Source organism: Meleagris gallopavo, chromosome 26 (assembly GCF_905368555.1).
Source record: "Meleagris gallopavo chromosome 26, MGAL_WU_HG_1.1, whole genome shotgun sequence".
Classification (NCBI taxonomy): domain Eukaryota; kingdom Metazoa; phylum Chordata; class Aves; order Galliformes; family Phasianidae; genus Meleagris; species Meleagris gallopavo.
Window position 1 is genome coordinate 5,557,242 of NC_139429.1, and position 26,201 is coordinate 5,583,442.

Here is a 26,201-nt window from a genome sequence, read left to right on the forward strand (position 1 = left end):
AGAGTGCTCAGCAGGGTTCTTGCTTTATGCTCATCATAAATTATGCAGCCTTTCCAAAGATAGAAAAGCATATAACCCACATATTCATGATTCCTTGCAGTAAATGAAGATGCATAGTCTTGGAAAAATCAAGGCTCTTATGGGGACCCTGAAAAGTTCAGATTACAAAGTACAGTAACAAATTGTTTGTAACTATAGATAAATGCTTATCTATGCTGCAAAAGTTGTATTTCATATGCAAAGTCTTTACATTGGTCTGAGAACAGTTTCTGTTACACAACCTGTAGGGGAACACGATAGACTCAGGTAGCTGCCATGAATATTTTACACTTTAATATGTTTCAGCTTACACCCACCATTAAATATTCAGTGGCTGAAAAGAAAGCTCTCCTTATGCCTTTGTCATTCACACTGGAGACTTCATGCTACTAGGTGCAATACATGGATGGCCCTCTTCTTCATTTTGACCATTTTTTTCAGCTTTGCTTGTGACCATGGGGAGCTGCAGCATCCACACCACAAGGACTGTCAAAATGGAGTTCACTGCAGAAGAAAACAGAATCTGACAAACTGTCCAGCAGGTATTTGGGGATAACATACCAGAGATCATTACCTTCTTTAGAATGCTTTTCTGTCACATACAGCTCAACAGCAAATGTAGCCAGACACTGATTGTGTTGAATGCTAGAGAGGCCCTTAGATAATGACTTAGTCTTGCAGCAATATAATAAAAGGAAGTAGGTTTAATCAGCTACTGTAGAGCATTCAATATTATTATAGGATTCACATATCTGAGGACTTCCTTTTTGTACTGCATTAAAAAAAGCAGCACTGAAACCAGGCAATATTTTTAAATGAGGCATGGTTCATTTTATTGGTCTTGATGTTATAATATAAATAAAAAAACACGCTTTGTTTAAACTGTAGAGGCACTAACTCCATCTAATGTACATAATAAAGCCGCATTATACGAGAAAAAATGATGGTATCTTTTGGTTTTGTTGTTCACAGGCTTTTTCTGCCCCGAAGGAAGCAGCACACCAGTTCCGTGTCCCCGAGGCACTTTCCGTTCCGAAGGAGCAGCACTGACACCACACAGCTGCTTGGCTTGCCCAGTGGATTTCTTTAACCCCGTGCCTGGCCAAAAAGCGTGCCTCCCATGCGGCTCAGAGGCAGCACAGCCCACAGAAGGACAAGAAACGTGCATCTGTCTTGGGAAAGGCCAGGTGTTTCAGGTACTCGGACAGTTCTGTAGCAGCTGTTCTGTCCTAATGGAGATCACCATTAATTACTTCAGACTTTGGTCTTTATTCTCTACCTCAAATGTGCTGCCCTAATGCAGGGTACCCCTCTCTCACACTGGCATCTTTCAGTCCTGCATCTCATTTCCGTTTACATACATTCACCAGGCTGATAGTAGCATAGCAGATCCACACATATTCTGAGTTTCAGGGCTACATCCATCCCTCTTTTTGAGGGAAGGTAAAGATGGTGTGAATGGACCCTCAGGTTTCCTCTGTTCTCAGCCAAATAAGGTGTGATGCTTAATGTAGCAAGGTACATAACAGTAACTTCATGAGGCTGCAGGTTTCTAAATGAATCCCTGTTTTTTTCTTCCAGGCTCGTGATGCTCACTGCACATGCCCTCTGGGTTATCAGAGCTCTGTGGATGGCAGAAGACACTGTGTCAGAAGAACATATGATATCTGTCGAGATTCAGCCTCCCGAAATCAGGAAGGACGGTGTCTAACCAAGAAGGAATGGACTCACTATTGCTCAGAAAAGGTGTAGTGATTTCCATCAGTCCAATCCAAGATCCATGCAAACACTGCCCTAAAAGCAAACTCCCTAGCTCTGCCTTTGCTAGGTACAGGCAGCATGAGAACTGAGCATTAATAGCATTTTCACAGGAGGCTTTAACTCTTCTTCAAACTGAAATAAGAAGCCTAACAGGAAGCCCAGATTTCCATCCTTGCATAAGGAGGATGGGTCATTATTTTTCTTTCAAGCTGCTATTTTATTCTTTTTTTTTTACCTGCAGGTTTGCACTATTCCCAAGGATTATCAAGGCTATGACAAGGTTCTTGGCCTCTGCATCTGTCAAACTGACCGTCTGGATAACATCTGTGATTCTCAGTGTAGGAGGCAACAAAGAGAAACCCTGCAAATCACCTGTGCAGAGGAAAATCCTCAGCTTTTTATCACTTACAGAAATGGAAGCAAGGTAAAAGCTACTGTTATTTTCAAGATCCACCTATTTTTTGCTCAACTTTCTAGACTTTGAGTAATCATTTTATCAAATAACATCATCTTTTTTTTTTTTTTTAATTTCCTTAGAGAAGTACAGAAAGCAACAAAAACCCCAGGCACAAGCCTGTTAAACACATAGCATATTTTTTATACTTGGCCTTGCACTGCAATAGTGTGAAAAACTCACATACATTTTCTGAGTTCTTTTTCTATTAGGCTGCCGTTCTCTTAGAAGAATTAAGGACAGTTCTACTAGGATCATATTTCCCTTTAAAAAATGTCTGCATTTCAGAACAAAGCAAATGCTCTCATCCAGCATACATCGTGAAAGCAAGCGGTAAGGAAGAGGATAACAAAAGTGTTAGCTGGGTATAGAGATATGTTGTTAAATAGGTATTAAATGGCTTTTATCAATAGCTGGCCTTTCCTTCTTGTTTTTAACACAAACAACAAGAAATTTTGATACTTACATCCTGGCATGAAGAAGTTATGCCAAGTCACTACTCAGTCCTAAAACACTGATCTGAGTTCTACACATTTCCAGTATTCCAGGAATGGACAGATACTCAGAGATTCCCTCCCAGTCTCACTTTCTAAAAAGAGATGCATTTCAAAGGGCTCCCTTCTCACAATCCTTTATCTGTATAGATTTTCTTTTGGGCTTCAGATTTTAATGTGAATTTAACAAGTAGAATTAGAAGGAGTTAAACATTCTTTTTTAAAATATTCTAGAATTAAGCTGTGAGCCAAAAGCTTTTTATACAACTGCATGAAAATTTAATAAGAACAATAGGATGCAGTCCTTTCCCTATGGTACCTTGACACAGTTTCATTGACTACAGCCAAGTTAAACCAGTTGCTGCTTAAGGAACAGGTCTTGCAACACCAAACAAACCCTAAAGCCTTTGGATAAGGCCCAAGTGTTTTAAAGCACTGCCCTAGAATAAGAGAAATGGACTGAAAAACATGTAACTTGGTTTGAGGCTTTGTAAGCTTAACTTATGGAGTTTGTGAGCTGATAAACTAGAAGTAAAACTAAAGTCCAACTTGTTGAAAACCAGAAGTAATTGATATTTTTTATATTGCTTTAGGGAGAGGATTTTTAGGAGTGTATAATCCTGACCCACAGATGTTTCATAACTTCATCATGCTGAACAAGGCTTCGTCACTTCACAAAAACAGGTCTTCCTCCCCAGCAGCTCCAGGTAAGCTCTCACATTTGGCTACAAAGCATATATTTAAATACAGTTTCACTAAGGTTTAATTGTGCTTCAGTCATCTCCAGTACCAAACTAAATAAGAAACAGAAACCAACAGATCTTACCATCTTCAAATAGCCAGAAAACCTTTTCACACTAAGTATAGTGAAGTGAAAGAAAAAGCTGACTTCCCTGCGCTGCACATCAGAGCCTCTTGCTTTGCAACCCAAGCCCATGAGCCAGCAGTTACATCCTCCTGGCCCCTGCCTCTTCCCCAGGGGTGATGAGGAACAGCCAGGTGGTAGCTGGATGCCTCCATCTGGGTGCACAGAGCTGGCACGTGGCCCCCTCACTGCTACCATGTCCACAGGTCTGCAGGGAGAGTAGAGCCCAGGAAGAAATGTCAGGGCTGAGCTCTCTTCCATTCCTCTCACATCTCTCCTTTGGTTGATCCACTCTTTTGGTTCATTCTGCAATTCTGATTTACACCATCATCTGCATAACTTTTGGCATTTCAGATTGCTTTCTCATTAGTTCATTGCATTCTTCTTGGAGAACAGGACTTTAGTTCCTCTGTGCCTCCAGAGTTATCCTCAAATCCATAGCCAAGCCATACAAGGGGATAGGTTCCTTAAAAAGGCTGCAGATTTTGCAAGAAGTTCTGCTTCTTTACCAAATGTGCTTCAGCAGAGCCGTTGCAAAAAAGATAAGAAAATGTGGGGCAAAATTATCCAATGTCAGGAAGATGTCAGTGGCATTGTTGTCTTGACAGTATGCCTTACTCTGGAAGCCAGATTTGTGTCTATAAAACTTAGTCATAAAAGCAAATAGGAAATAGTGTATCCTGCAGCAGTTCTGTAGATGGAAAATCATTGGTAATGATCCAAACATAATGATCCAAACCTGTGCTTTTACAGTTAATTCTGACCATGAAGAACCCAGATCTTCCCTGATACAAAGCCTGAGACCTTCAACCTCCACATCAAAAATCATATTTAGTGGCATCTTAAATCCTACCACGTGCATTAATGCTAACGATACCATTGTGTTCATTGTCTCCAAGGAGCATTACCCAGTTTATGATGTGTAAGTACAATGTAGAACTTAGCTAATGCATTTTTAGGTGAGCTACAGAAAAGATGGCTCAAGTTTTCACTTTTCTCAACATAGAATGTAGCTGTTCCTGTTGCCCTGCTGGTGCTATTTCTGACCCACTAAAAGGCAGACCTGTCTTAGTACTTTTGCAAGTTGACTTCTCACTGGCTTGTGCTTTATATTCCCTCTCATTCATCCTAATTTCTTTTCCCTTTCTGTAATCATTGGTAAACTCATCCAAGTAGGAACAAGCACATCCTAGTGCACTGCAAACCTTAGGAGTTCTGCCTTTGCTGCTCTTGTTTCTGTGGGCAGTTCTGGAGATTTCTTCCCCTGTGGCCTATTTTCATTTCATTTCTGGCATTCATCCAGCTTGAAAGCAAAGAAGTAACAGAAGGGACAGGTAATGAATTACAGCACTTTTCGTGTGGGTTCCATGTTGGCATCTGTGGTGTTGAAACACTTACAAAGGGTCCCAGTGGCTATTTTCTTCACTTCTAACTATCTATTCTGCTTAGAGTTAATTCCTACTGCATTGCATTACATACATCAGTCTGGGGAGAGCTGGTTGGAACAGCCTCAAACACAGTGCCACTGTGTGGAAAACTAGAGGTTCAGCACCTAAACTCTAGCTAATGCTCAGGTATGCAGTGGTGTAGATGAATCCTAAGCAGCAACCAAAGCTTGCTAAATAAACCTACATGTACACACACACAGACACACACACACACAGTCCAGCGACAAGAACAGACTCTTGTACTTTTGCTCCTAGGAACAACTTGTACAACACAAACACCGAATTTGACTGGGGGGACTTTCGAAGACTTGCAGAGGAAATAAGAGCTGTTTCCCAAACCTTCCTCTTCTTCCTTTTCCAGTTCCAGCACCCTGGTACCTATGTGTTACAGCTGAGCAGCAATCAGCACAAAAAAATGGTTTGTATTGAGGAATGCTGTCTTTGCATTTACAATATCCTTCTTAGCAAAGCGTTTAAATGCTCCAAATGATGATTTGGAATTGAAAGGAAATGTTAAAAATACGACTGAGCATCTTTTCATTTTTACCTGCCATGCTGCAGAGGTGAATACAGCAACAAATGCTGGTGTTTTTGTGCACGGGCATTACATACAAGTGCAGAATGGTACAACTGCAAAGATTTGACTCAGTGTCATAGCCAAAATAACACTTCAGATTTAAATCATTATGCATTCTTAAATAACTTACAGTGACAGTAACTGGCATTTCTACTTATGTTCATGAAGTACATTAGGGTCATGCCACTTGGAGGACAATGTTACGAAGAGGGGCCATTCTTCCCCACAACTCCCAGATATGCTGTGCAGGTGGGCATTGCCAGAAAGCAAGACCTCCTACTGAAACCTGACTGGACAGCCATTATTGGAGTAATCACAGGACTTCTCACATTGCTTATTACCTGCGTGGTGTTGACAGTAAGTAACAGTTACACAAAGTCTCTTCTTGAAAGATTTTGTGCAATGAACCCACTAGCCACCTGTTTCCTCAGGCATCCCCTATAAAACTGAAAATTTTGGTTCAACCTTATGTTTTATATATGGGGTAAAATCATCCCTATGAATTTATCCAGCCCCACTGACACCCCAGGATATTTACCTGATGCATAGGCCACTTGGAGACACTTAAGGTACAGGTGAATTTCATTTCTGTTCTCTGGTTCATTAAATATAACCACATAATGGAATTCTCCAGGATATGCATCCCTTCAGGAAGGACGGATGAGATGACAATTTTTAAAATAAAGAAACCATAAGTAAGTCCTGTAAAGTTATTCTAAAGAACTGTCAATTGCTGATGAGTTTTTGCAGTGCTCATTCATGTGGCTTCCAGTTCTTCACTAATTGTTCAGACAGAAGGCCCTGTGAGCACAACATACCTGAGATCAGAGCTTCACAGCAAATGAAATGGTCCTTCAGACTGTGGTAGAAGATGGGATTTATTCATCTATCATCAAACAACATATAACTGTACTTCCTTCCCCTTGATTTCAGCCTTATCTGCTAAGATTAGTAATTCTGCCTTAGAACAGACCATCCTAGAGAGGTACTTAGAAAACAGACTCTCAGGGTCTTTGCCTGATGGCAAATGTAATGGTGCATCCTGCTTGAGTGACTAACACATGAATCACAAAATACAACTTGTCACAATGAGAAAAGGAATTTATGTGTTCATTTTTGTTGTTTCTTGCAGTTTCTTTGTCAGGGACTTAGCTGGTCACAGAAGGGCACTGCCTGCCCTCCATTTCGAAGGCAGCAGCTGAAATACAGTCTGGACAGATATTCCTCCAATATACCAACAGTCTTTCCCATCAAAAAGTATCACCCCTGGCTGCAGAACAAGGGTAGCATGGATGCTGACTCTTGCAACACTGGTGGAACAGGTCAGATAACAAAAAGCTAAATAACAGTGGGGCTGCCTGGTTTCTTGTATATATGGAGCCAGGATCCCATGTCTAGCAATGTGCAGTGGCCCAGATTTATTGATTTGCATAAAGAAAACAGTCATGGAGTGAAAAACACTAATAAATGAACATTCGTGTTTCAGCCTGCTCCATGAAAAAGGGTGGTGTTTGGGAACCTGAAGAACAGATAGACCTTGAGTCGTTTAACACCAACGTCTTCTTTGAACTTTTGCTGAGGCAGTCACAGTCAGTCACAGCCAAATTGGGCCATTTCAAAGAAGAGGTAAAGTGTATTTGGGGGCTACTAATTTATACAGAAAGAGTCTAAAACGGGGATTGTTGCTGCTTCCCATTATCTATTTTGTATGTACTTTCTTTCAACTTTTAGAATTTGAAACACTGACATGTATCCATGTTCTTAAACATGTTGTTTATACCATGTCATACAGTGTGAAGCATAGTGACCTTAAGGCAGAACATTTTGATTTTCTTATGAATCTGCTCTGCACATTTTTCATCTGGAAAATAAAATAATACAGATTACCTGGTCTAACATCTGAGAACCGTAGATTAAATTGAGGAGAAGTAAATATAAATGAATATGTGGCAACACAGAAATGGAGTCTTGCTCTGTCATTTGAATTTCATAACAGTCTCACAGCTGAAACCAATGGGATAGCATTTCACTGACCTACAGAAACTATGATGGATCTCTGAGGAACACTCATCTGACTGCGTGTTTGGCTTCAGGGACAGCAGAGGGAGCTGCATTGCAGCACGCAGTTGGCATGGAGAGGTCGTCGTGCCGTAACCTCCGGAATGCTAGCATGAAAATGGTTTGCATTGAGGACTCAGGGGCTGCCATGAACTTTTGTTACATAAAAAGGCACCGATGTTATAGAGAAAATTTGCTGCCTTCATATTATCTCTTACAGTCCTAATTTCTTTGGGTTTTATTTTATTATTATTTTTTTTTTGCCTTAGGTGAAAACGTTTTATCGCAAGCTTACAAGTGAAATATCTGCACTGAAAAGCCTTTGGATCATGACACTAAATATCCCAGAAGAGATGGAGTCTTATGAGAGCACAATGACGGAGAATTACTTGAAAGCAAAACAGCAGGTAGAGCTCAGCTCAGCACCATTAACACGTGGAATAGCAAATAGCTGACATCTGCAGCACTCCCTTTCCATAAGTGTGGGTATGGTCATTTAGAACATCGTTTTTGTAGCTGTAAACATTTCATATGTCATAGTCTGCAAAGCAGTTAACCCAGCAAACAACAGGCTGTGCTGGTCCTTTTAAGGAATTTGCTGCTATTGCTTCATGTTAACACAGAAACACCTTGGAAAGATTGCTCACTTATTTTGTTTTCTTGATCTGTCCGATGGACCCATACATCTCAGCTCTTTTGGAGTCTCTTTAGTAGCAGAGCTTTCTGCTTTGAGAACAGCACACATTGGTCTGCATTAGCATGTGTAACATCTTTTTTCCACTTTTGTTTGTTTACGTTCTTACAAAAGTTCTTAGAATGAAATGATTTTGTGCCTTACAAGCAGATACACACTCATTGTTTCACTTGGGAAAATGTGTATGCTACACAGTAAGTAGTTATAAAAGTCACTTTTATTAAGTGACTCCTACAAGTTCTGCATCTTGTTAAAAGGATACCTTAAGTTATTACCTTATTCAGATCTGGATACTTATCACCTACGTGCTGGATAATTGCAGTTCAGCATATTAGAGTTATCAGCATATATGTCCTGCAATTCAAATGAGTAGAACAAAATTATTTGTAATTTCTGATTTTTGTTATTTTAATAAAAGGCAGAAAAGTTAGAATTTCTGCTTACATTTAGATAAAGCAAGAGAAGACACATTTGGATCTTATGTCCCACCTAGGCAGAAGAAGAGATGCAGCACAGGAAGCAGTTGGCTGCGCAGTATGAGGAAGGTGTGAACAAACAGATGCAGTTACTGCAGCATGATCTGAAATGCCAGGAAGAGCATTATGTCACATTCAATTCCGCCCTGCGAGAGGCAGTGAGGTTGGCAGAGATGCTGACAAATAAGATGGCTTGTAAAAGAAGCCCAACCACTTGGTCCCAGCCAGACTGTAAAAGGTAATAAATGTACTGAAACCTTGTGCTACAGCTTTGTATTTCCTAGCTGGAAGCATTTGTGGCAGGTGATCGGGTTGGCTTGTACTAGGAAGAGATAATCTAACAGAGATTATGAACAGCTGTTCTGAATCTCAAACAGCCATATAGTGAAGAGACCCCCATCTGAATCTAGAGGACAACAATCTTCTGAGGGTGTTTTCTTTCACTGTCAAATGATTTCTATTGTGACATTGTGCCAGTTAAGGTCGGTGTACAAACCATGCTCTGTCAGGACTTAGAATGTTCAGAATCAGAATTCTGTGATTAAGGAGAAAACAGAAAAAAAAGAAAAATTGGTATTTTTAATTCAGTAGCCAAAGCAAGTACTCATAGAGCTCTCTAAGTGCCAAAGTGCAGAGATCATTTGCATGTCCTTCCAAGCTCTTCCTGTGCTGCTCCCTTGAAATTATTTTACCTTAACTTCATGTGGCAAGTAACCATCTTTTAAATTCCAGGCTGTTAGCCCAGATAGATGCTGCAAGCAACAGGATGTCAAGCTTAATAATAACAGAGAGCCACCGCCTCAAAGCATGGGGAGTGCTGGGTGAAGGAACAGGAGCTCACCTTCTTAACAAAGCTAAAGCCAGGATCCTTACCAAACAAGAGCTTGTGGGTAACTACAACCTCTAGAAATTCTTTTCAAAATGATCCTAGAATGTAAGGAAGTGTGGGCAGGAAGGTGCACATCTGCTCCTTTTGATGCTTTCATAAATAGGTGACAAAAGCACCAATAGCAAAGTGAAGAGAGATGTACTTTGAAGAAAGTGTCCTCACTGAGTTCTCACTAACAACTCATGAATTCAGGGGTTGCTCCAAAAGCAAAGTCATCAGTAGAACTTCCTTCTGCATTTTCTCAAAAAGAGTGGATGTCTGAGAGGATAACAGGCTGCTGTTTTCTTCCTCTCCTATTTTTGCGTTGCTTTTAGACCCAGACGGCAGTGCCCGAGCACCCGATGTTGTCTCTGTGGATCCTGTCACTGGGCTGTTAATTCCCAGCCCACACTGTGCCATGCTGCTGAGCAGCCAGTGCTCTGGGCCAGTACCCAGCAACCATTTCCTGCATCCAGGCACTGGGAAGGTGCTTCACATAGCGGGCAACGTTGGTTATGATCCCATCAGATCTGGGCTGGTCTGTACTGTTGATTCTGTTTCAGGTAAGAGTTACTATGAAATAATTAATTGGTTCAATTGCAAATTGGTATTTGTGGAATACAATTTTAGTGGTGTAAAAGAAAGAAAAAAGCCAACACGAAACACCTTGCATGTATTTTAACCTTAACAAAATCTAAAACTAAAGAAAATCTGAGAAAACTTCTCAGTAGCATGGCACTGGAAGATATTTTTCTTCATCTAAATGCAAGACTCAATGTGAATAAGAAGAACTAGATGTTACAATGCTTATATACAGAAAAGTATTGAAGTATTCTTTATTTCCAACATATTTCTGTCTGATTGCTCTTTAAACCATAAAAACCATTACATGCCTTACTCTAAGGAAAGGCCAAAGTACAAATTAAGTCTAAAAACAAACAACAGAACAACCATAAAGCTGGTATAGAGGGCTTACAGTCATTCATTTAACTCTGGGCCTAAACATTGCAAGCCTTTAGTATGATCACTCTCTGAAAGCTCCATAGACTCCATTCTGAGCTTTAATGCCTCCTTGCCTTTAGCATTAGCATAACCATGCTGGATTTCTTCTGGTTTTACACGCAGGTGAGCGTCAGAAGCCTGAAGTGCCCATATTTCCTTACATTCCTTACCCAGTTTGTCCTGACACTGGCTTACCTGTGAAGACAAAACTTCCAGTCCTGTGTCCTGAACAAATATTTGGTCTTGGAGGACTCATGGCAGATCCAGTGACGGAAATAGAAGTACCAGTGCTCGGGGTTACGATCCATCCTCACACTGGGCAAAAGCTGGCTGTTGGTGGGACATACCTCAACCCCATCACCAGCACACTGACACCGCTGGAGATCGGGGGTCCTATGACAGAGCCAGAGAGAGGCAAGATAGTTCCGATCCTCGGGGTTGGTTTGGATGGTAACACTGGTAGGTGAATTCTTTATGAACTGGTAAATGAGGTATGCACTGTACATTTAACCTGCTCTTAACTCACTGCCTGCAGGCATGGAACAGAGGGAGCCTAAAGCCGTCACTTTCACCTTCCACCTTTGCCTTGTACTGTCAGGACAACTCCACACCTTAGTCTTTACTGAAAGAAAACCTTCTCTTTTCTGTAGTTGTATTTTATCACTTTAAAAGTCAGTAAAACTGCTGAAACTATGAGAGACATTTGAGGTACTACATTAATGAATACGGCTGTGACACAAGAGACTGAAGTTGATCTGGACTTGATGATCAACTGAGGTCCTTCCAATCCCTGAGATTCTGTGATTTGACTCAGAGATGGTCCAGTTGCTCTGTTAAAATAATAAAAGCAGTAAGAAATACATAATTTAGGGGCTGAGGTGGCTGAAGTTCTAGATTTTTTAAGAGCATTTCCACATACATGTATTCTTTATGATTCACTGCAGAAGATACACTACGCACAGAGAAAGGAGTGGGAATCTTTATCTTCTAAAGCAGAAGCTAGGATACTTTATTTAAAAACTTTCTGTGGGCAAATTATTTTGTAATCAGCATCACAAATGTTTTTGCTTTATTTTCTCCCATCTCATTCGATCTATTACTGCTTTCTTGTACCTTTTTCTGAATGGAAAGACCAGACTGTCATGACCAGCTGCCAGGTGATCCCAGGTGATGTCCTGACTCTTTATTTCCTGTTTCTCAATTACAGGAGAAGTTATACCTCTGGGTGGGCTGACGGATCCTTCTGGAAACCTAATGCTTCTTGGAGATTCCTTCATTGAGCCTCTGAGTGGGAAAATTGCCCGAGTACAGGGAGCTCACCTGCAACAAGACAAGGTGCTGCCCCACGGTGGCAGTTACCAAGCAGTGCTGGAAGCTGAGTGGCTGCTATCCCAAAGTCGTGTGGTGGATGCTCTAAAGAAGCTTAAGGCATCGGTTTTGGAAGATGCCTGTCTAGCAGCAGACAGATTGGCAGTGCTAAAGGCTTCGGTAGAAGATATGAAGAAGTCTTTCACTGCTAGATTTTATCATGCAATGCACTGCTTGAAAAGCCTCAAGAAAAAACAAGAAATAGCTTCAAATGTCAAGAGTAATGGTGGGAATCTGGGTAGGTGTACAACAGTCTGTTACAGAGTAAAGGGGTGTCATTACAATTATGGCTACAGAAATGAACATGTTTCCATCACAGGATTTGGCCAAAATATTAGTACTTAAAACCTTTGCAAGGTTTTTGTCAAAATAGCTTTTAAGCAAATCATAGACTCATAGAATGGCTTGGGTTGAAAGGGTTCCCCAAGGATCACCAAGTTCCAACCCCAAGCCACAAATATTATGATGAGCTCAGCCAACATTATTTGGAAGCTGGAGCAGAAGTAACGGCATCCATCCTGCATTTGTCAGCCTCTGGAGGTCTCTCCGTCACAGAACATCAGTCTGATATTTTATGTTTCTCATCTTCTCTTTTGGGGGACAAACTAGGTATGATCAAATATCCGGGCACAGAGATGTGGATCCCTGCAGTGTTTGGAATGAAAATCCCAGATCCCGGTGGGTCCAGTTTGATGGTGCCAATTCTGGGAATAGACTTTGACTGGAATAGCAGGCAGCCTTCCCCACTCGCAGGGACCATGGAAGATGGAAATGGAAAAGGTAGAGTGGGGAATTGAATTTGATTATTTTAACAGTAAAGAGGAAAGGACTTCTCTGTCATCACCTCTATTCATATTACTTTCAGAGCCAAGAAATCACCCTACCAGAGCAGATCAGTTAATGTCTCAGCAGTGAGTGGAAAATATCCGTGTGCATGGTGCTGACATTCCAAACAAGCAGAGCCAGAAAAATGGTGAATAGGAGCTAGGGCTGAGACCAAATCACACTGCAGCTTTCACCCATTAAAAAGATGTGATCATTAAGGTTGCAGCTGGAACAGCTGTATTCATGATGTGCATTCTAAGGATTATATCTGATCTTTCTTTACCTACAGGCCTCGTCCCTATCGCTATTGGTGCCAGGACCATAAGTCCAATTACAGGTGAAATTGGACCTGTTATCGGTGCTCAAACCCACCCCCAGACACACAACGTAATTCCTGTTGTTCAGTCCTTCAGAGCTTTACCGAGAGCCACGGATTCAGAGCTGGTAATTTCTGTTCCAGGTTTGATAACTTTGGAAAACTCTTTGCTCATGATTTTCCACTGCTGTTAGGCAATTTCAGCTCTTCCTATGCCCCACAAATAATATTTTCTTACAGTACAAGATGAACTGAAGTACATGTATGTCATTTTACTTGCCTCTTCTTTTCATTATCCATTTTTCTCTCTCCTATCTGTATCTTCTGCTGCTGCTCTTCACACCTCCTCTTCTATGTTCTATCCCAAAGTACACATTGCATTGTAACTTCAAACAGGAGTTATAACATGCACAGACTGCAAATTTCTCATCCCCTGTGACAGCAAATTTGGATATGTGCTGCTGTTGAAAGCACTGAATAAAGATTTCGTAAGTAAGGTTCAATTAAGTTTGTAATCTTTCACCTTCCTGCAAATGTAAACTGTTTTTTTTTCTGTCATTGCATTTCAGCTGGACCTCCTAGAGAAGGAAATAAGTTCAAGGCAAATATACTGGAACTGCAGAATAAAAAAGGAAGAAGGGCTCCTTAAGGAACTGAGTTCTCTATTTCTTCATGTCCTTGATGCTGCAAAAGAGGGAAAGGCACAGAAGGTATGTGCATTGTTTTTACAGCTGGCTTCTATAAAGTTCTGTATGAAGGACTGCCCACAGGCATCCAATTGAAGGATTACTGATGCTGCACCCAGGATGGTGGTGGTCTGAATTCACATTACTTCCCTTCTCAATACGGTGCAAATCCAAAATGTGAATTGATGTGTTGTTACTTCACTGCAGCCTTTCCCACCTTCGAAGTTTGGTGTGTAGTCTCATAATAGAGCAACCACTGCTTCAAGTCAGAATGTGTCTATACAGTAGGGACAACTATTCTTAGTGATATCAGAAACAGATGAACTGTATTCGAGGTCTGCACAATGAAGTAAAATTTTTAAAAGGCTAGGAAAAAGCTCAAATTAGACAATCTCTTGCTTTCATCTGTCAAAGGAAACAGCTTCACAAGAAGTCACTGTTGTACAAGTTTGCAACGTTATCTTGAAATGCTCTCTCCCATTTCTTACAGATAAAATACAGGGGGGAAGTGAAAGACATTGAGGAAATGTGTCATTTTCTTGAAGGGTCCTCTCTGCAAGAAGCTGAGAGAAGAGCTTCAAAGTATTTCAGCAGCCAGCTGGGCACTGCATTACCCTTACTATTCAAAGGTACAAAAGCTACAAACAGAAAAGAGGGGAAGCAGGGTGTGTGATGTTTGCTCCCTCCCAGCATGTTAGCTTAAACTTCAGGAACTACTCATGCCCCCATGAAGCAAGATACAGGATCTGGTTATTTGGGCTGTTCTAAAAGATAAAGAGCAGAGATGTGGTGAAACATATTTAGGAAGCATATTATTTCAGGTTTGCTCTGTGAATTTCCATTATCAGATGGGCACTTCTGCTAATATTTGCTGCTTACAGCTGACAGAGATGAAAAAGAACAGGAAATACAGGTTCTGCTGGAGATCAGAAAGGCACTGGAAAAGCTGATGCAGTTTGTTAAGAAGATAGAAGAAGAAGAAAAGAGAATGTGTGTGCAGATTACACAGAGAGAGAAGCAGAGGGGATGCACATCAAGTACAGAAACAGTAACCAATGTGGTGCTCAGAAAGGTGAGGTCACTGCTGGGTTAGGCTGAATGTTCCTGGGGTCAGAGGACTTGTTAACCTTTGAGAAGCACAGACATATTGCACCCCAGGGTCACACAGTCCCATTTATTTCCTCCACTGTTTCTCTTAAATCCTCCCTTTTTGAACTACTACATTTAGGGTGGAGTTTTTGGCCCTTCCTGTCATCAGCTGTAGGTTTCGTGACAGTTCTGTGATGACTACCCAGACACCAGTGCCATGTAGCTGTCACACTAGTTTGTAGCCACAGTATGCAACAGAAAATGAAAGCTGGGACTTGAAGTACTCATATTTGTCTCATTTCTTCCAGGTTATAGTCGCTCTAGCCTCTGAATTTCAGGAATGCATGCTGAAACAACAAGCTAACGTGGAGACTGCATACACTAAGCTGGAATTTTTGAGGGACTTGTCAGACATCCAAACCCATCAGGCAAAGGTACTGACCTCTCTCTCAGGCAGATGAGAAGCAGTCATGCTACTTACTTTCTAGCAAAAGTTTGAACAGTTGCCATGTTCTGAGAATAATCCCTGAGAGTGCAAAAATAATGTTCAAATACACTTGAGTAAAAAAGCCCACAAGTTCCCCTCTGTTAAAGGGACCTTTCACATCCCATCCTTTGACCTGCAATGTCTCATGAATCGTAGACCTACATCCTCTTGACAGAGAGTCTTCCCATTAAGTCAATAGACTCAGAATCTGCTCTTCATATTACCTGGATTCCATATTCCATTTCAGTCTTCTTACATTAAAAAGCATAAAATTAATAGTCTTCCCTTTTCTTTGTCTTCCTCTTCTACTCTTCCATCCCCATGAGACAATAACCACTGACTGAATTTCAGCTTATTAATATAATTGAGATAGAATTATTAGACCAGAACGTTGAACAGAAAGCTTTTTATTACATGTATGACACCTAGAAATGGATTCCAGAGAAGCTGAGGATATTAAATGCAAGAAATTCAGTTCAAATCATTTGTCTTACAACATCCACAGCAGCTTGAAGGATGTAGAAAAATCAGAGTTGGGTGCTCCAAGACTGTAACCACTGGAACAGACTTCAAGCTGCTGAGACAGGCTCCTTGTAGAATCCTATTGAGTCACCAGTCAATCTGCATGGGATGTCTGAACCAACAATTCGAGGTTTTCACCAGAAGGCAAAGAATGCCAGGATGCTTTTCCAGTGAGATTTTTAACATGCATAAAACACAAGTTACATGTATTGTCCTGTGATGTTTCAGATGCTTTTCTGTGGGTCACAACACTGTTTTGAAAACTATGAGACAGCCAGATACTATGGCAGTAGTGGGATCTCACACAGTACGTGCAAGGCCATGGATCACAGTGTGATCCCACTGCTCAAGTCCATGGTTCAGATGCTGGAGGAAGATAGCAGAAGTTACGTATCATCTGAGACACCTGGTAAGAGAGGAGTTAAAGGTACTGTCAGTTACCTTATTTTACTCTGGCCTTTAAAAACATATTGGAACCTTTCAACTTCGAAAGGATAGAAAGAGGATTCTCCCTTCTGGCAGCAGCTGTCAGATACCTCAGTGAATCTGTGCTAAAGTAACAGTAATTTCACTACTGCTTTTACCATTTTTCCATCACTCTAGAAAGCACTGGTGATTTTAGCTACAATGGGAAGCCTGCAGAATAGAATGGCTTGGGTTGGAAGGGACCTCAAGGATCATCAAACCCCAACCCCCCTGTCACATGCAGGGCCACCAACCTCCATACTCAACAGATTCATCAGCATTTTAGAACTAATCTGTGATTATTTTAGATGAGACTGCAATAAAATAATTGGTGCACAGAATTAAATAGCCATTCTTTTTTGAAGCAGGGCGGCCTGTGGTTGTTTTTATTGTTATAAAACCTTGCAGAGCAGACAACTTAAATTTACTGTCCTCTTTGGAGGAAACACTGTAACAGTGAAGGACAGACTCAGAATACAGAATCACACCAATTTGGCTGTCGATTGAGCCTGAGGCACACATGTCATCACTTTTCTAGGCCTTACTTGAAATGTTTAGGGAGAATGAAGCTTTGGGGATTGCCGAAGAACCCTGAGCTCTGCACCACTCTTGAAAGAACTGACAATTCATCAGCAGCTTTGGTTCTATACTGAAGAATGACAAAAATGTTATGAAGTGAGGAATGCAGTGAAATGAAGACACTTGAAACAAAATGAATTAGTCTAACAAGATTCTGTTGTTCTTTGTAGAAACAGCAAGTTCTTCTCAGAGTAAACAAGATGCCTTCTCGAGTCAAGAAGGAGAACTAATAGTAGTGGATTCTGCAGCCCTCTCCAGGAGGGAGTTTGTCGCATATCAGTATGGCATCTCCTTGCTGCAGTTTCTCAGACTTCACATTGATGTAAGTTTTTAAGATGCTGGTATTTAGTAATCAGTTCTTCAAAAAGAACAGTTATCTAAAAAATCCTTCAGCCAACAAGCTGCAAAGCATCTGCCAATTATAAAGTAAAATCAAGTTGAAAAAGACTGATCTGCAAACAGCAGGAGATAGAATTTGTGTTTTCTCCACAGTGATGTAGACTGTTTTGAGATCAAATTTCTGTTGCCCAAGATCCACGGTCCGTTCTTGTATTTGCTGTGTAATCCCTCCTATGCACATCACCCAGATCTTGCATTACCTAATTGTTGCATACTGAATGATATTAGGATAAAGCATATTTCTTTTATAATTTGGAGCAAGGCATTTCTTATTTTCATTTCACAGTTCGTAGCACAGTAAGGCTTCATTCAAGGTAGACTGTCCAGGGTCTTTCATAGAAATATAAAATAAATAATCATAAAAATAGTGATGCCTACAGTCAGGGCTCTGGGACAAGAGTACACTTAATTTATTTCATTAGAAAACTGGCAAGATGAATTGCTGCAATACGTGAGGGTTTTTTTAAACAGCTCCCATTTCCCTGTGGCATTTGTTGGCTCTGTTGGCACTGCAAAACAAAGGTGACATTTAAATGACTATATATCCCACTAACCCCTCTGACTTTGCAGGTCTGATGTGCATGCACAGTTTTTACAGAAGCAATTTGCCTTCCCTTTGCAGGCTCCAGAAGTTAACCTGTGTGTTGCCTCCAGTATTCCTCTCTGTAATGCCACAGGCAATGCCTTCAGGAACTCTTTCTTTTATCAGGTTTGTCAACTTCACATCTAACCAGCCTACGTAATGCTTTTATATACATTAAGTTATGGACCTAGGAAATGAACTGCAGGAAGGCTTCATATTTTTAAATCATTATATGTTTGATATGAATGTAAGACCCTTAAAGGTTAATGGCATGCTCTGGATTTCTCTGAATGTGAACTTAATAGAGCACTGCAAAATACAGAGATTTAATAAGTGTCTAATGTGGGGGTCAAACCCAGAGCACATTATTGTGGTTACCCAGTCTCTCACGTTCAGATTACTACATTTTCTATAGGTTACCTTTATCAGCATTTTATTTGCTATAATCAGATACACAAAATAATTTTTGTATTCTAAAAGTGAAATATTAGAGAGAAAAACTTTCTAATGTTCATGATACACGGAGATAGAACTGTCTAGAAACACAGTGTGAGAATGCTTTAGATTTCACGCATAAGAAAGTGTCCCAAAATGAAGTCTTATGACAATGCTGTGTTGTTTATTACATGGATATTCCCCATATTCTCTGAATCTTAATAACTTTTCTAAAATCAAAACCAAACCCCTGCCAGAATTATATCTCTTCAGTTGACCATTGGCTGTGCTCAGCTCAGGATATTTGTTCTTTTTCAGACTTCGAAGAACAAACTGTTCATCCTGAGGGATTGTCTGGGTTCTGTTGGAAGTTTCCTCCTGCTCCTTGTGCACTGCTTTGCTCATATCACAGCTGCTGACTTCAGCCAAGACACCAACCCAACCTTTCTGAGGCTTTTTTATCAGGTAGCTCTGTGTGCTCCAACTGTAATTACATTACAGTGATATTTGGAAAACATACACCAGCTATATACGTATGGATTTATTGAGAAATAAGAATGGAACAGCAGCGTTCTTCCCCTAACTTCTCAATACAAGGCAGCCCTTTCCCTCCAGCCTTCAAAAGAGTGCACTTTGGTATTGCAGGAGATGCACAGTCATCTTTTTCCTCAAAGATATCCCTACTGTGCACAAAGTGATTTTAGGCCCCTGCCAAAATCTGCCTTTTGTAAAAGGTGATTTTCCTCATGATTGTCAAGAACAACCTACATTGCCAGCTTCTGCTGGGTACCACATTCTCATCCTGCTTCTATCTTGAACAGCTGCATGTTAACCACACTGCTGAATATATTTGTAGGCTACATCAAATACCTACGAGACCAGTAATGTTTTGGGGGTGATTATTAGGATATCAAGACAAGTTTTTGTTTGACTTGCTCTACTCATCATCTGTACTAATCTCTGATCAGTGGGTAGTTTTAAATGTCACGTTCAACTGCTTCCAGGTATTCAAAACTGTTTCTCTCTCTTTCTAGGCACTAAAGACTTGCCTTGTTGAGATGTTCTCTCTCAGACTCCAGCTGTCAGCAGTTCTCCAAGGTAATAAATCCTCTGGGATAACTCAGATGTTGCTGAAGGAGGAGCCATTCTCCAAGGAAGAAATAAGTCTGATCTCCCAGCTTTTTGAGGTGAAAGGGAAAAACCTCACAGAAATTGAAGCCTTTCAGAAGATAAGACAGACTGAGTCCTGGTCTGGTTGAAAGCTCACCATCCTTTTTTTCCATACTTCATTACAAAATGGCAATTAAAAGCTGCTTATAGATATTAGGGCTCCCACATTTGCAGCCATCAATTCCCAACAAACATCTGTTTCAAATCTAACAGCCTCACAAGTGGTAGCACAAAATACCATTTTTACCTGGAGAAAAGACCCTCATATCAGAAAAAAAATTACTTGGCCTCATACAAATCACTAGGACAGCAAAAAAAGCAGTACTATGAAAATTTAAGTAAAGAGTCTATTAAAGGTTTTAAAGTTAACACTGATCTGCTCTCTGCGTTTCTGTGCTCACTGAATGACAAGTTTGAGGAACCACCAAACGACAGCTTGTTTGAGAAGAGAAAAAAAAGCATTTCCTCCATGCCTTAGGCAGCTATAAAAAGGGCAGCTTTGGGTGGAGGATTGATTTGTGATGGTGTAGTTGAATACAAAGCAAATCATGACACCTTTTCATTATGACCTCACTTTACACTACAAAGCCAATCTTCACATCTACACATTCTGCTACATCTGGGCAGGTTGTATGAAGATTTGCTGCCTGAGAATGTCAGAAAGACTGATTACTTCTCCCTAAACTATCACCACCTTCTGGATAACAGAAGTTACATTTCAGTGAAATTAATCTAACTTGGTCTCATGAAAAGCCTACTGCTGTCACTAACAGCAGCATTTCTACTGGCTGATTTTAAGCACTCAATGCCTTTAGCTCAGAAGAGGAAATCTGTACTTACTTATCTCCTTCAGAACTTGAGGATAAAGTAGATGCATTAACTGAAAAGATACCATAGAGAACAAACACCATTTTTCAATAATAAAAGCAAACATTTGCTTTTTGACTTTTCATACCGGAATCTATGAAAGAACAAGAACTTTAAAATTATGCCATGACCACTGAGCAGCCTCACATTAACGCTGTTAAATCACTGTTGAATCATTCAACATGAAGTTTTCAACACTGAGAAGTGGGTGGGTTATTACTGCTTTCTCAATTATGCACTCATTCTGTCATCTTCACCCTACACTGAGATCTCACTAGGAAAAAAAAAAAAAATTAAAATGAATGGGTTACGCTGCTGGAGGACAGAGCTCAGTCATCAAAGCTGCAAGAATTAGTTGGAAACACTACTGCTGACTCTCTGTGACAAAGAAGCCTCCCACCTCACGTCTTCTCCTTTATTCAGTTTATTCAGTGCCATACAGATCACAGCATTTGCACAAAGAGCCGACTTCAAAACAAAGTCTTTTAAAAAGGAAAGCCTCTATAGTATGAGCAAAATTGTTGTTTTGGTTTTTGTATCATCTACTAAACTCTATTAATATCAAGTTTGACTTGCAATGTGATTTTTTTCTGAAAAAAATACAGCAAGTTGTGGTGAAGCATGACAGGTGTTACCTTACTTGAGAAGAGAAATATAGAACTCAGCCTTATTAGTTATCACCATCCACATTGTATTTGAAAGTTAAGATAGGATCCAGTTTGAGTAACTGTGGCTTAATACAAATGTGCTGTGCTTTTTTTTTTTTTTTTTTAAATTAAACTCCAACTACAAAGTTACCTGAAATCTACACTTATAATTTTAATCATTTATTTGACTTTATTTATACAGACAGCCCTCAAGGCTTTAAATAGCTCCTGGTTGTCTTCTTTTACAAAGCCTCTCTTTCTGGACTGCACATTAGTCATTTTCATCTCATTTGCTGACGAGGTAGCAAGGGAGGACTACAGCAAGAAGAAATGACTGCAGGAAGCAGTCATATGTATTTACACAAGCTATTTTGACAACAAGCTTGTTGAGCATTTTCAAGAGATTAAGCAGCAAGACAAGCTACCACCATTCCTTTTACCCTCGTGGCCCAGTTTAAGGAGCAGGAAGCATTGGGCTAGGAGACAAGTCAGTAGGAAAGTCAGAGCAAAGCCATCGTGCTGAGTGGCTGCCACAACTGAGTTAAATAAGGTATCCTAGAGCACAGCTCAGAAGCCCAGTAGCATTCCAATGAGCCCTTTCTTACTGAAAGCATAGTCTCCATCTCTCCAGAGTTCTGACTGAGTGAGAAGACAGCTAAAGTGACTCACATGGTATAGGAAAAGCTTCCTGGGGGACCAGCACTGCAGAACAGGCATCCTTTGATAAATACTCCATCCATCGAGAAGGTGATGTTTGCTGTGCTGCTCACTGGAGAGCTACACCATCATCTATCCATCCCTCTCCTGTCCATGGGCTGGCTTCTTCTGACAGGTGAGCTATAGGCTAGGAACCAGAAGCTCAGATGGAGCCACAGGACCACTCTTCACAGCTGCACACAGCAGAGCTTCACACATTGTGAGGTGCAGACATTTTGCTCCCAGTGCAATTAACGCTGCTGCTCTTGCTACCTTGCCAGAAGGAAGCAGACTGTCTGCTCATCCTCAGCTCTAAGGGTGTATTTATTTATTACCAAGCTTCCTTGACTCATGTTTTGACCAAATAGCTTTTTTTAAACTCCCTTCAGGCACCAAGAGGGGATTGGACAGCTTTTTAAAAGAAAACATGATTAGATTTATTGATATATATGCATTTCCTTTTTAGCTTACAAGTAGCATCTCACATTAATTTTCAGTCTTGTAAACATTGTTAAAATATTAAAACGTTATTTAAAAACCCAGAGTTTCAGTAGTACAGAGTAAGAGGATAGGGAACAGACAGTAAGTACATTCTCTTCTCATGAAGCTCTGTAGCACCAGCCTTCATCCCACAGCACAGCTCAGTGTTAGAGGCTGTTGGAACAGAGAAGCCACAGATCTACCGCTTGGTATTGATCCAGTGGTATCTATCAACACGTGGTCCTGGGAAAGCAACAGTTGGCCTGAAGGCTTTGTAAGCCCTGTGCTGGGCATAGGATGAGCCACTCGTGTGTGTCTTCCTATGAAGATACTGAGACCAGGACTGTATGGGTGTCTTGCAGTAGTCAAACTAGACAGCAAGAAATGAGATGGCATTAAGATGTGTCTGGGCAAGAAAAAGGAGATAAGTCTGGCCAACAGCTGTTAGTCTATCACACCTTCGTGAAGGAGCCTCCAGGACACAGACGGTGGCCTTCACCAAGAGGGACAGACCATTACCACATGTTTACCTGGTAGACGCTGTTGGGATTGCTGACGGTAGGGATAGCTTTTGGTTCCCTGTTGAAGCTCTCCTCGTCCGAAGAGGTGCCAGAAGGATAGTCTAGAGCTGCTCTGTCAACAGCATAGTTGATCTGCTGCGAAAGCTCTGGGTTCTCCTCTCCTTCAAAGTTAGCAACTGTGAACGGCCGGTTCTTCTCTCCATACCTGGAAGCAACTGTGTTTGTGCCACACAGCTCTGGACCAGCAGTGCGGATGCTACTCACTGACATTACCAAGGAAGCACACTCTCAGCCTCTACTAATGGGCTTGGAGAGGATGAGGTTCCCACAGAACACTTGACAAATGATGGTGTCAGTCACAGGTTCAACTCACCTGCAACACACTTCAAATGGATCAACCCACAGCGTCATCTCTTTTGGCAAACCAAGCTTGTTGAAGTCCACGTTACTCTCCACACAAGCTTGCTCCAGCAGCGGATCTCTTGCCTGATGTTTGTTTATCCTTATACACCTAGGTAAGAACACCAGTGCAGGTGGAACATTAGATTTCACTGCCACTTTGCAGTTCTGCTCCAAGAAACAGGATAAAGTCCACCATATTTCATCTATGACACAGCTGGCCTGGTGGTGCAAACTTTCATTTATAGAGGCTATCAGAAAGTTAGACAGCAACTCCACCATTTTCAGAAGCTTAATTTATTATAGAAGTCAGTTTAAGGCCACCTGTCCAGCACTCAAGAAGTCAGGCCCTCTCCCCTTCTCTTAAGGGTCCTCTTACCTGAAGGCCTGTCCTCGGGATGGATTGTCCAAGTACCAGTGATTCTTGTACTTTTCAAACAGCAGTGTTGTCAGCTTAGCTGCAAATCTCTCTATTTTGTGCTTGCTCAGCTTGTCTTCCCTTTTTATCAGCCTCGTGATGAAGAAGACCGTAGCAGCAATTTCATCCTTCATTTTAAATCCAAGTGCTTTAACTGTTGGAAGGTCATCAGGAGAGATGAGACACTACACTGGATCAATTTAATGGCATTAAGGTGCTATCAGGTTCCAAGGAGAGATGCTAAAACCCATAACCCATCAGATAAAGCTTAAATAAGCCGAAGTACCAAATACGTGGATACTTCAGGTACCACAGCAGTTCGATAGATTTCTAGAAAGCACTCACAGTGCACTTGTTAAAATGTAAAAGCTTAAAAGGTCTTAGTCCTAGCAGCATTTATGAATTGCAGTCAACATCCAGCAGTACTTACAGAGCTACTTCACACACCACAAACATTACCTTCTCAGACCAAAGTTGTTGAAAACCTGAGATATATTTCATGTACAACTTCAGATAGCCACACAAGAAACAGATTTAATGCTACAAAAACCTATGCAGCTTTTGCTTGCCTTTTTTTTTTATTAAAAAAAAAAAAAAAAAAAGAAGAAAAACATAGGAAAACTCCTCCCAGAAACACCCAACCCTTCCCTCACCATTGCACCACCATATCTTGCTCAGGTTTTATATCCAGCTGGCCTTGAGGGCTGTAGCAGCATTCAGGTGTGCTCCATTAGTTGATCAACATGCGGGGCTCCAGGCTACATCCACTCTAGGTGGTTTTATCCCAACATCAGCTTCCTCTGCTAAGGTATGTTTAACAGATTTTCATCTCTATCAGTCTGCTAGTTAAACACCAGTTTAATACTTAAGTGAGTAATTTTAATAAGTTGTCACAAACTCATTTTGCTGCCATTGGTGGAATCTGTGCAGCATTGCTCCTTTCCCCACGAAGCCCTCGTTTGGTGTGCCTGGGGAGGTGGTGGAGTCACCAACCCTGGAGGTGCTCAAGGAATGTTTAGATGTTGTGCTGAGGGACGTGGATTGGTGAGAGCTATTGGTGGTAGGTGGGTGTTGGAATGGGTGATCTTGGAGGTTTTCTCCAACCTTGGTGATTCTGTGAATCAATTCTAAAGATCGGATGACTCTGTATTTATTGCATTTATCAATGTTCACGTTTTCTGCTGACTCTAGTTGTTTTTTGTTGTGGTGGTATTTCACAGAGGATGTGAATGACTCTTTTAAAGAGTTCAAAGCAGGGCAGTTCCTGGAATGTGAGTGCTTCCTTACTGGCTGCAAGTTGTGCTAGGGGAGGTTCGGGTTGGATGTTAGGAAATATTTCTTCCCCAAGAGAGCAGTCAGGTGCTGGAATGGGCTGCCCAGGGAGCTGGTGGGCTCACTGACCTGGAGGTGTTCAGGAAACATTTAGACATGGCACTGGGACCTGGCTTAGTTCGAAATACGGGTGGTAGGCAGACAGTTGGACTGGATGATCCTGGAGGTCTTTTCCAGCCTTGCTGAGTCGATGATTCTATGCTTCATTGCTTAAAGGCAGGCAATAAGCTGATGTGTTCTCTTCCTCCCCTTCTGCCTGTGGAATTTGTGCCACCAACGCCGGATATCAGAAACCATTCAGACAAAATGACAAATTAAGGTGAAAAGAGCTGAGCGTTTAAACAGGTTCTCGATGTGGTTGTAGGTGTTGTAGCCAAGCAATTCGAGCGCTCACAGGGCTGCTTGGGGGCTGAGCAAAGCGTCCACTGATGGTTTGCAGACTCCCTTCCTCCTTCCTCCAGCTCCAACTTGTTCAGGCAGGCCCCGTGAGTTGGGAAATTCTGTGGTAAAAGAAGTGACCAGATGGCACAAAGGACGGTCAGAGAGGCCTGAATGCCTGCAACACCTTTACGTGTTGAGTTCATTGTTCCCATAGCCAACAAGTGCTGTGAGCCAGCCCTAAACAAACTCTTCACCTGAGAAACCAGGCTGGTCATGCCATAAGTGCTGTTTCTTGCACGTGAAGGGGCCAAACCCAGGACCACACCAACTTCCTGCATCAGACAGGGAAAGAAAAAGAAAGAAAAATTAAGCAAAGTTCTTGGCAACCTGTCTGGCTGGCTCTAATTATTAATACTGCCACAGAAACGAGGCTATGAGAATGCTTTAACTTGGTGTTTTTACAGTCATTCATGAATTCAGAACTTCTGTTAGTGACAGAGAAGCCAGAATGGCAGTGGGCATTTCTGAGCTCCCATTTCATTGACGAGTAGAACTGTCTCTTTTAATTAGGCTTAATGACTGAACTAAAATCCTTCATTCTGTTGTCAGTTGTCACTGAACGCATGAAAACACGGCCTCCAAAATACAGCCTCTCCTGCTTGGAGAATAAAGGAAGTGTCAAAGAGAAAATGTGAGCCCTCCGTCCCCATGTGAGATTTGTAAAGCAACGCAACCAGTTGTGCTCCCACCCATTCCCAGCTGTGTCCAAGCTGGATCTGTTGGCATCCCAGCAGTTCTGC

The 26,201-nt window shown here is 41.3% G+C and overlaps 2 protein-coding genes across 3 annotated transcripts; one reads left to right on the top strand and one right to left on the bottom strand.

The window, feature by feature from the left end:
* Window positions 1-445: 445 nt before the first annotated feature.
* On the top strand, window positions 446-20,035 carry LOC104914368 (uncharacterized). The gene is made up of 28 exons (XM_010723755.4): window positions 446-581; window positions 1,012-1,235; window positions 1,621-1,785; window positions 2,042-2,224; window positions 2,467-2,587; window positions 3,342-3,455; window positions 4,367-4,535; window positions 5,317-5,479; window positions 5,807-5,995; window positions 6,771-6,960; window positions 7,125-7,264; window positions 7,966-8,103; window positions 8,884-9,104; window positions 9,599-9,756; window positions 10,070-10,297; window positions 10,860-11,195; window positions 11,944-12,342; window positions 12,714-12,884; window positions 13,219-13,373; window positions 13,815-13,955; window positions 14,422-14,560; window positions 14,813-15,003; window positions 15,329-15,454; window positions 16,258-16,438; window positions 17,244-17,395; window positions 18,095-18,181; window positions 18,809-18,955; window positions 19,525-20,035. The coding sequence occupies exons 1-28, from the start codon at window positions 446-448 to the stop codon at window positions 19,747-19,749; spliced, it is 4,989 nt and encodes a 1,662-aa protein (XP_010722057.3). The 3' UTR covers window positions 19,750-20,035.
* BTG4 (BTG anti-proliferation factor 4) lies at window positions 19,999-25,948 on the bottom strand. 2 transcript variants are annotated; one of them, XM_085209448.1, is made up of 5 exons: window positions 24,342-25,948; window positions 23,650-23,842; window positions 23,245-23,382; window positions 22,881-23,076; window positions 19,999-22,720 (listed from the first exon to the last, which is right to left on the bottom strand). In XM_085209448.1, exons 2-5 carry the CDS (start codon window positions 23,820-23,822, stop codon window positions 22,550-22,552), a joined length of 678 nt encoding a protein of 225 aa, XP_085065574.1. In that variant the 5' UTR covers window positions 23,823-23,842; window positions 24,342-25,948; the 3' UTR covers window positions 19,999-22,549. The 2 variants fall into 2 exon arrangements, with proteins under 2 accessions (XP_085065574.1, XP_085065575.1); XM_085209449.1 differs by having other exon boundaries at window positions 25,090-25,947.
* Between the last annotated feature and the right edge of the window lie 253 nt (window positions 25,949-26,201).

Bases quoted from the DNA above. Each gene is read 5' to 3' on its own strand.
- LOC104914368 (XM_010723755.4), top strand. From the start codon at position 446: ATGGCCCTCTTCTTCATTTTGACCATTTTTTTCAGCTTTGCTTGTGAC. The intron at 9,757-10,069 runs GTAACTACAACC...CGTTGCTTTTAG, and splicing joins TACCAAACAAGAGCTTGTGG to ACCCAGACGGCAGTGCCCGA. The intron at 12,343-12,713 runs GTAGGTGTACAA...GGGACAAACTAG, and splicing joins GAGTAATGGTGGGAATCTGG to GTATGATCAAATATCCGGGC.
- BTG4 (XM_085209448.1), bottom strand. From the start codon at position 23,822: ATGAAGGATGAAATTGCTGCTACGGTCTTCTTCATCACGAGGCTGATA. The intron at 23,383-23,649 runs GTAAGAGGACCC...GTTCTTACCTAG, and splicing joins TCCCGAGGACAGGCCTTCAG to GTGTATAAGGATAAACAAAC. The intron at 22,721-22,880 runs GTAAACATGTGG...CTTGCTGTCTAG, and splicing joins ATCCCAACAGCGTCTACCAG to TTTGACTACTGCAAGACACC.